The sequence below is a fragment of the Adiantum capillus-veneris genome, chromosome 28 (assembly GCF_014529385.1).
Source record: "Adiantum capillus-veneris isolate H3 chromosome 28, ASM1452938v2, whole genome shotgun sequence".
Taxonomy (NCBI): Eukaryota; Viridiplantae; Streptophyta; class Polypodiopsida; order Polypodiales; family Pteridaceae; genus Adiantum; species Adiantum capillus-veneris.
Window position 1 is genome coordinate 3,927,202 of NC_140958.1, and position 9,976 is coordinate 3,937,177.

The 9,976-nt window shown below is 39.3% G+C and overlaps 1 protein-coding gene across 1 annotated transcript; it reads left to right on the plus strand.

Moving 5' to 3' along the window:
- Window positions 1–582: 582 nt before the first annotated feature.
- Window positions 583–1,148, plus strand: LOC147419993 (uncharacterized). The gene is made up of 3 exons (XM_086504915.1): window positions 583–703; window positions 895–1,000; window positions 1,094–1,148. The coding sequence occupies exons 1-3, from the start codon at window positions 583–585 to the stop codon at window positions 1,146–1,148; spliced, it is 282 nt and encodes a 93-aa protein (XP_086361041.1).
- The last annotated feature ends 8,828 nt before the right edge of the window (window positions 1,149–9,976 follow it).

Here is a 9,976-nt window from a genome sequence, read left to right on the forward strand (position 1 = left end):
TTCAAATGTTAAATCTGTCAAGCGTGTGGTTTTGTTGTATATCTACTGTTGCTCCTTAGCAAAACTAAAGATGATGTTTGATTTGCACATATAGCCTACATTCTGTGATTATTCCCACAAGGATTTTGGAAAGCAATAGCATTCATGACCTGATTGGTCCATTTCTTTGGCCAATTTCACCAGTTGTACACTCATACATAAATGTCTAAAGATGTAAATGGAATTCTGCAATGTCTGTAAGTTTTGCTAGGGCAGAAGACCATCGATGACAAGGCTGTGCGCTTCACCAGGTATGAACTTTCGCCAAGTGTTGTGCTCATACTTCCATTATTTTAGGAAACAAAAGAAAGAGTGGTTGCCTTTTCTTCTGATTTGACTCTAGGAGAAAGAGGGTGCCTCGCGAAGATGCATATATATGTGCAGGTGAGTGGGGAAGTGATGAAGATGCTTTTGGTCGGAAAGCTATGTAGAGGAGCGGGTAAAGTTATTGGAGAAGAGGATAGTGAAAATAGCATGCATGGACAGACTTGTTTTCAGGGTGTAGAGATGTGGGAAGCAACCACAAGTGGGATGAAGCCATAGATGATGAGGAGATGGCTGGCTCTGGCTGATGGGGGATGTAGCAAGGAAAGAGAAGGAAGTCTGCCGCTTCTAGCAGAGGATCCCCTACACAACAGGATGGTAAACCTGGTGGAGCAAAGTGGTGAGTGGCTGGCAAGCATTTGCCATGAGCAAGAGCGATTGGATACTACCATGTGCAGGTTAAAGTGCCACTAGTACAGGAAGATTGACGAGCCTTCGATGGATCTGAAAACACTTGTACCGCACCATGGTTGCGTGCAAGCCTTGCAGGGAACTGATGGTGGGACGTTTTATATAATGTGGAGCACCTAGGAGTTGGGGCCACAGTGTGCCCACTAATGCCCTTCAAACAGGCTTCTGGTGAGTCAGCAATAGAAATCATGCATCCTACTGATCAGCATCTATCATGTGCAGCAAGGTATGAACTCAAAGTTTTCTCTTTATGTGCTATTGATGTTACTTGATGTGTTTCATACTCTCACTTACACATATCATAGTTGTGATGTCACAGGAACCGAATAATAGAGATAGACAGCAAAAGGTACAGAAAGAGATCTTTGTATTGATGAATCTTTGCAGAATTTTGATACAACAGAGGAGCAATTGAATATGGGCGCACTCCGTTGTACAAAGCTCGAACCTCCCGACCACCCCCGAGCTTCAGTCCGCTTGCATGCAGCATCTCACTCGCACTCGCACTCGTACTCGCACTCTCACTCGCACTCGCACTCGCACTCGCACTTGCAGAAGAGGAGATCTATGAATGATCCCCAAACGCACCACGCGTCATGCTTTTATCCTTCTTTTCCTCGAAAAGCCTACACGATTTTCGCACCAAGTATACCTGCGAGAATAATATAAAAACGTGATCGCTAAGCGATCCGTAAAGGTTAGATTTCTATCATGACACTTTGCACAAATCCTGTTTCACACATTGATTTCTGCATCGCCTACAAAATAGCCAAAAGAACATACTCGTGCAACCAATTCAACATGATAATCAAAGTAAAAAAACATAATTATATACCTTCATAATCTCAATTGCAATAGTCTACCATGAAGAAACAAATCCACTTCTTGGTTGATAGCAGGGAGAGTTGTATGTTGTTGTATGTCTGCCTGTCCCTGTGTATACTACACTGCTGCTGCCTGCTGTTTGTTTTTATCATAACTTTTACAAAAAAATTTAGAACAGAGCAATCCAGGTACTCAAAACGACGGGAATAGATTTGGTCGACAAGGCATCGCGGACAGAATTGCGAAAAACGTCTCTGTTTGGCTAAAAACCCAACTTTTAGGTCGCAACTCATAAAACATCTATTTTTGGGTCTCCACTATTTTTTCAACTTATTTTAAGCCTACCCATGCATTTTAAGCTAAAACACATAAATATAAAATATTGATATTAATAAAAATCTCAATTTTACTGTTCATAGATAAACTATCTGTTATTCATTAATCTTCATCAAAACGTCTTTAGTGTATTATTTAAAAAAATAATATATGTTTTCTCTTAATATCTCAAACTCATTCATATAAGCTCTATTTAATAGACTATTCAACAATCTTCCAAATCGTGCTAAACAAAAGATATGCCCTACTCCATTTTTTTTTTCGACTTTTAGAACTTCAAAAATTAGTCCTATTACATTCTCCCCTTATCAAAATTAACTATGTCCTCAGAGTTGGAAAGAGAGAAAAATTCTCTTTGCAAAACACTAAGATTAACCCATGATGCATCCTCTACTGGATAGTTCTGCCACTTAACTAAAACTTCCACAATGTCTCAATTTCTTAGATGTTTAACACGTCTATCTAGCACTAAGTCTGGTTCTACAGTCAATGTTCTGTCATCTTTCAACTTAGAGTTGTCCTGTAAAACATGATGCACGTTAGGAACATACTTTTTCAATAAACTCACATGAAATACAGGATGCAAATTTAAATGGCCCAAAAAATCGTGGAGACAATTTCTTATCCTTTCCAAGAATCAAATGAGACTTCTCGGGAATAACCTTTAAGAAAACCATATCACTAGTTTCATACTCCACAACCCGATGTTTCTTGTCATAATACAATTTATGTCTCTTTTGAGCTCCTCTAATATTCCCCCTGATTTTGGCCAACTCGCTATCCATTTTCTCAAGCATCTCACGCAATAGTTCTGCCTTATTCCTCGAGTTAAGAAAATGAATAGGTGTGGGACAATTATAGCCATACATTGCCTCAAACGGAGTAATCCTAATAGATGAATGATATGAACTGTTATATGCAAATTCAACCAAAGGCAGATATTCATTCCAATTAGATTGGTTTTCATTGACATACATTCGTAATATATCTTCTAAAATACGATTCACTCTCTCCGTTTTCCCATCAGTTTGAGGATGAAAAGCAGTAGACATGCGTAACTGGGTACCTATAGAGTCAAAAGTCGCTCTCCAGAAATGAGAAGTGAACTTTGAATCTCTATCAGACATTATACTCTTGGGCATGCCATGCAAAAAAAATATCTCTTTTACAAACAAGTGTGCAATGGTCAATGCAGTATTAGTTATTTTTATCGGAAAGAAGTGAGCTTGTTTTGTGAGTCTATCTACCACCACAAAGATCGAATCATACCCTCCACGAGTAGTAGGAAGTCTAATGATAAAGTCCATGGATATAGACTCCCACTTCTATAAAGGAATGTCTAAGGGTTGAAGGTCACCAGGCATCCTCTTATGTTCAATTTTAACTTGTTGACATTGAAATCATTCACGCACATAATTCTTAACATCCAATTTTATACGCGACCAAAAGAATGAACTTTTAATCTTTTCATATGTCTTATTTAATCCAGGATGATCAGAAAAAGGTGAATTATGACACTCATGTAGAATTTGACTCTTAAAAGCAGAATTTGCAGGAATACACAAGCGGTCATAATAATACAGATTTTCCTTTTGCAAGTGATATCTGTTCTCATACATCTCACCAATATTCTCACGCAAGAGTTTCAAAATAGGCATATAGAAAGAATCATTTTCAACTTCAGCATGTATCTCATCAATCAAATTGGATCGCACAACAGTCAACAAATTACACATGGGCCTACGACTCAATGCATCTGCAACTTTATTTTCTTTTTCACACAAATACTTCAAATCAAAGTCATACTCAGCCAGCAATTCAATCCATCTTCTTTGTCTGTTATTTAACAATGGCTGAGTGAAAATATACTTCAAGTTTTGATGATCAGTATGCAATTCAAATTTTACACCAAGCAAGCGATGACGCCAATGCTTCAATGCATGAACAACAGCAAGCTATTCTAGATCATGTGTTGCATAGTTCAATTCATGTCGTCTTAATTTCCTAGACTCATATGCAACCACTCTTCCTTCTTGTGTCAAAATACACCCTAGTTGTTCACCACTAGAGTCACAGGACACAACAAATGGTTTTCCCATCTCAAGAACTTTTAAAACATAATTTTCTGCTATTTTAGCCTTCAAGGTCTCAAAAGCAGTCTCACTGGTAGAAGTCCACACAAAATCCTTGTCTTTCTTGGTCAATTCGGTCAAAGGACTTGTTATCTTAGAGAAATCTTTAATGTGTGCTCTCTCATATTGTGCTAGACCCATAAAGCTTCTCACATCCCTTAATGACTTTGGTGTTGGCCACTCCACAATAGTCTTAACTTTGTCAAGGTCAATGTGAATCCCCTCTTTAGAAATCACTCTTCCCAAATACACAATCTGATCCTTTGCAAAATAACACTTACTTGCTTTGGCATACAATTTATGTTCACGCAAAACTTCAAATGTTTTCTTTAAGTGCAATGCATGATCTTCTTCATTCTTAGAATACACAAAAATATCATCCAAGAATACCAGAATGAAGTCATCAAGATACGGGTGAAAAATACTATTCATTAAGCACATGAAAGTTGTTGATGCATTAGTTAAACCAAAAGCAAGAAGTGTAAATTCATAATGCCCATAACGTGTACGAAAAGCAGTCGTTGGAATGTCCTCGACCTTAATGCGGATTTGATGGTAGCCAAAACGAAGGTCAACCTTTGAAAATATTGTGGTACCACTCAAATAGCTAAGCAAATCATCTATGTGAGGAAGAGGATATTTGTTCTTAATGGTCTGTTTGTTTAAACCCCTGTAGTCAATGCATAACCTATATGTACCATCCTTTTTCTTTTGGAATAACACAAGACTACCCCAAGTAGATACACTAGGCTTAATGAAACCCTTTTTCAAAAGATCACCAAGTTGTATATTGAGCTCTTTAAGCTCATTAATATTGAACCTGTATGGAGATCTTGAATAAGGTGTTGCTCTTGGATATAGATCTATGGCGTGGTCTACCACTCTAGGCGGAGGCATACTAGGAAGATCGTCCGGAAACACATCCTTAAATTCATGTAAGAGATCCTCTATAAATTATGGATTATTCTCTTTATGTTTATCCCCGGATTCTTCTTTAATCTCATTAGCAAACACAAGCAACATCTCACACTCTTATCTAAGTCACCTTATCAATTCCATTGCCAAAACTAAATTTAGAATCTCTTTCTTTCCACGAAGAGTGTGACTTATCATCATCAAATGATTAAAGATATGTTTTTCTTTCTTAACAATCAATCAAAACATGATTTTCAACCATCTAATTGATACCAATGATAATATCATGCAGATCAATGTTTATGTTATAGAAATCATCTTTATGCTTTCGACTCTTCAAAGAAAAAAAAAAACAAATTTTCTACTAACTATTTCGTGAAACTATTATTACCACTAGTTAAGTCCACAAGTCTTTTAACTTCTCGATTTAATTTCAAGTTTAATTTCTCAATCAATTTAGACGATAAGAAACAATGAATACTATCCAAATCAATTAAGAAATTCAAATTTTAATCTCAACTTCTACATAGAAATTCGATCTCACAGAAGCTTTCAAAGGACGTATCAAAGACATAAAACATCACAAAGAAGGGGTAGATGACTTACCTTTATCGTACGCATCGCCAAAAGTCTCCAATTGAGCCATCTTGGTAATTGTCTTATCGATCACCTTGCTCGAGCATTCGAAAGTCTGATTGTCGTGTTCTCGATATTGAAAGTATAATCCAAATCTTTGAGTTCTTCAATCCACGCTTCTAAATCTTCGCATATCTTTCTTATGCCATCAAACTCTTTAAGCTTAGACTTCGTTAAGAATGATTTGCTTGTCACTTCTCCCATATCGTCATCGTTTCTTTTGGCGGTATCCCAGCGCCGCCACGATGATTATTGTTTCCAGGTGGATTAGCATGGTTTTCACCTTCATGTTGGCCATCAAGGTCTACATAGATATCAAGCTCTCGTGCTGTTTTGCCCCGTAGAGCCTCAACACGCTCCCGATTTTTAATTTTCAGATCTTCTCATAGTTGCCGAATCAGGTCTTCTTGCTCCTTCATCCTCCTCCCGTATCCTTCCATGTCGAGCATCAACCGCTTGCTCTGATACCACTTGTCACACGAACCGAATAATAGAGATAGACAGCAAAAGGTACAGAAAGAGATCTTTGTATTGATAAATCTTTGCAGAATTTTGATACAACAGAGGAGAAATTGAATATGGACGCACTCCGTTGTACGGAGCTCGAACCTCCCAACCACCCCCGAGCTTCAGTCCGCTTGCATGCAGCGTCTCACTCGCACTCAAAAGTTTTGCTTAAGTGGCAGAACTATCCAGTAGAGGATGCATCATGGGTTATTCTTAGTGTTTTGCAAAGAGAATTTTCCTCTCTTTCCAACTCTGAGGACAGAGTTAATTTTGATAAGGGGAGAATGTAATAGGATTAATCTTTGAAGTTCTTAAAGTCGAAAAGAATGTAGTAGGGCATATCTTTCGTTTAACACGATTTGAAAGATTGTTGAATAGTCTATTAAATAGAGCTTATATGAATGAGTTTGAGATATTAAGAGAGAACATATATTCTTTTTCTAAATAATATACTAAAGACGTATTTGATAAAGATTAATGAATAACAGATAGTCTGTCTATGAAAAGTAAATTTGCGTTTTATTAATATCAATGTTTTATATTTATGTGTTTTAGCTTAAAATACATGGGTCGGCTTAAAATAAGTTGAAAAAGTAGTGGAGACCCAAAAATAGAGGTTTTATAAGTTGCGACCTAAAAATTGCATTTTCAGCAAAAAAAAAACGTTTTTTGCAATTTTGTCCACGCTGCCTTGTAGACCCAACCTATTCCCGTCGTTTTGAGTACCCGGATCGCGTTGCTCTGAGTTCGTTTGTAAAAGTTATGATGAAAATAAACAAAAAGCAGCAGCAGTGTAGTATACACAGGGACAGACAGACATACAACATCATACAGTTCTCCCTGCTATCAACCAAGAAGTGGATTGTTTCTTCATGGTAGAGTATGGAAATTGAGATTATGAAGGTATATAATTATGTTTTTTACTTTGATTATCATGTTGAATTGGTTGCACGAGTATGTTCTTTTGGCTATTTTGTAGGCGATGCAGAAATTAATGTGTGAAACAGAATCTGTGCAAAGTGTCATGATAGAAATCTAACCTTTACGGATCTCTTAGCGATCACGTTCTTATATTATTCTCGCAGGTATACTTGGTGCGAAAATTGTGCAGGATTTTCGAGGAAAAGAAGGATAAAAGCACGACGGGTGGTGCGTTTGGGGATCATTCACCGATCTTTTCTTTTGCGAGTGCGAGTGCGAGTGGGAGTGAGAGTGCGAGTGCGAGTGCGAGTGAGACGCTGCATGCAAGCGAACGGAAGCTCGAGGGTGGTCGGGAGGTTCGATCTCCGTACAATGGAGTGCGCCCATATTCAATTGCTCCTCTGTTGTATCAAACTCTACAAAAATCCATCAATACAAAGATCTCTTTCTCTACCTTTTGTTGTCCATCTCTATTATTCCGTTCCTGTGACATGTGAGGTCCTTTTGTTGTCTTCTTATCTCCATCACAGACGCCGACGAGCCCATGCACAAGGTGTGGAGTGAGTAATGGGAGAAATGGTGTCGTGTTGACATGCCTGGAGTGTGTGCAAGCAATATCATCAAGCTAAAGGATTGCTCAGAAGTCAGCAGACATGTCTGTATTCATTTCTGGTTGTGAACGTGGGTTTTCTCTTTAATCCACTGAGCTAAATCCTGAAAAAATAATCCTTTGAATTCGGTAGACAGACAGAAGTGGGGATGATAGATTAGCTCAGCATCTGTGAATGTAGTGTCAGCACCAGAGGCTTGCTATCATAAGTTAAATTTTGGAAGCGTGTCTGTGAGATATAAATTTATCTATCATCTTTTTCTGAGAACCAAATGAATTTAATTCAATTTTGTCTTGAATCACTTTGTTGGTAAAGTGCATGTCTATGTGAACTACTGTCAAAGGTTCCATTGAAACTTAAATCTTCTCGCAATTGACAGATGTGCAGTTTTGTATGATGAAGCGTCCTGTTGCTACGCTTGGTGAAGGTTCTCAATATCGGGCAGTCTTCGACCTCCTGGTTTAAGGTCAAGGCGGGTCGATTGAGCTTGCCATCCTGTGGGCTGTCCAAGTTATTGTCGTTGTGCTTTACAAGGTTAAAGCATCTTTGGTTTTCTTTGTTCAGCTTGTTAACGGTTATCTTTGTAGTGGTAGGGTCACATTCTTTTTGGCATTTTATTAGTGCTCCACTATATAGAACAAGAATGCACCCATTTTCTTGCAAAAGCATGGGGAGGAATGTGCAGTCTGGCCATGTCAGAGGCACCAGAGAGATGGTTCACGGTACCTTCTGGCAAATGGAGATTTTGCGGTACTTTGCAAGACGGGTCTTTTTGCTATTAAAAGGAGAAGTGGGCAAGCAGTATCATAAAACTAAGAAAAAAAAAACCAAGTAAGCATTTGCATTAATTAGAGTGACAAAATGTTGCAACTGTTCACCCAAGGAAGGGGTAAATAGGGAGTATACACCGGAATTTGTGGAGAAGTTCCCTTGATACACAGGGAAGGGGTAAATGATGGCCTTTTGCCAAAATGATAACAAAAAAGGATTACAATAAAAAAGGCCATATTTTCTTCTACGGGGGCACGGAGCAGTCTTTAGAGCCAGTCGATCTCGTCTTGCAACTTGTTGGCGAAGTTCACTGCTTCTTCATATTTGATTGCCAACTCTGCCACTTCATTCCTCATTTCCTGCACCCAATTGTGAATGGTATCCAGTGAATTGTTGTCAGCCAGCATGCTCTGCAGGTTTCCGGCACTCCTTATATACAAATCAAGGGAGTCTCTCAGGATGGCCACCCGCTGTCGATAAATCCTCATTTTCTCGAGCTTTAGGTTGGCGTCCTGCACAGAGCACCCGGCAAACAAAGATTTCACACTAGGAGCTTGAAAGTTAGGAACAAAGATGAAAGAGTTCCTAAGTTTCCAAATTATCCACAAACTTTCGGCTCTAAATCTATTCCAGAACTCAGACATCAAGCCCATTGAGTCTCCTATAAGCAATTGTTTCCAATCCATTTGGTAACCTAGGGTGTTGACTAGAGGGGCTAGAATGTGGAGGTTGGTCTGACAGTTGAGAAAGAGATGGGAGATGTCTTCCACCGTCCGTTTGCACCGACTACATTTAATTTCCTTGGTTTGCTTTTTGACTTCTGGCCCCAGTCCACAGGGCTTTGTGGAGGATGAGCCACAGTCGGACAGCCTGTTTGGGTTGAATACTTTTATTTCAGATTGACTGGAACTTGAAGATCCATTGATTTTGGTCGAGATGCAGTCCCCACCTTCTGTTGAGGGTGATGTGGAGGCGAGGGACCGGCTCATAAATGAAATCTGGAGGGTTCTTGAGAGAATTTCCTTCATTCCATCTAATGCATTTAGCTGATGGGGTGACATGGGCTTCAAAATTCCATTAGAAACTTCTCGGGAACTGCTGGATTCTAGCTTGCAGTAATTGAATTTCCCAAGGTTGGAGAAGGCCTGTCGAGATAAGTTGTTCATTGGTGAGCCAGGAGTGATTGGATTTGCACCACAGATCCTCCCACACTTTAAAGCCTTTGAAGTGAATTCTCCTGGCCATTCTGGCCCGTTGGTTAGAGATTTGGGGGATAGGGTCCCTGGTCCACCAAATTGATTCCTCCTTTCTGATGCTTTGATCCTTTATGTGCTCCTAGCTGAAGCCCAACCTGGGCCTTCCTCTTTTCCAAGCTTGCCACACTGAGATAGGAGAGTAGACCCAATGGGGGTAATTTCTTGGGTTCCAAAGAACACGGTGATCCACGGGAGCTGGCTCCAGAGTTTTTGGCCTTTGATGTGGAACCGCTTGAGGTGTCTGAACAGAAGGCAGGCCCATTCGGCTTCTATTTGTTCAAAGCTCTGATAA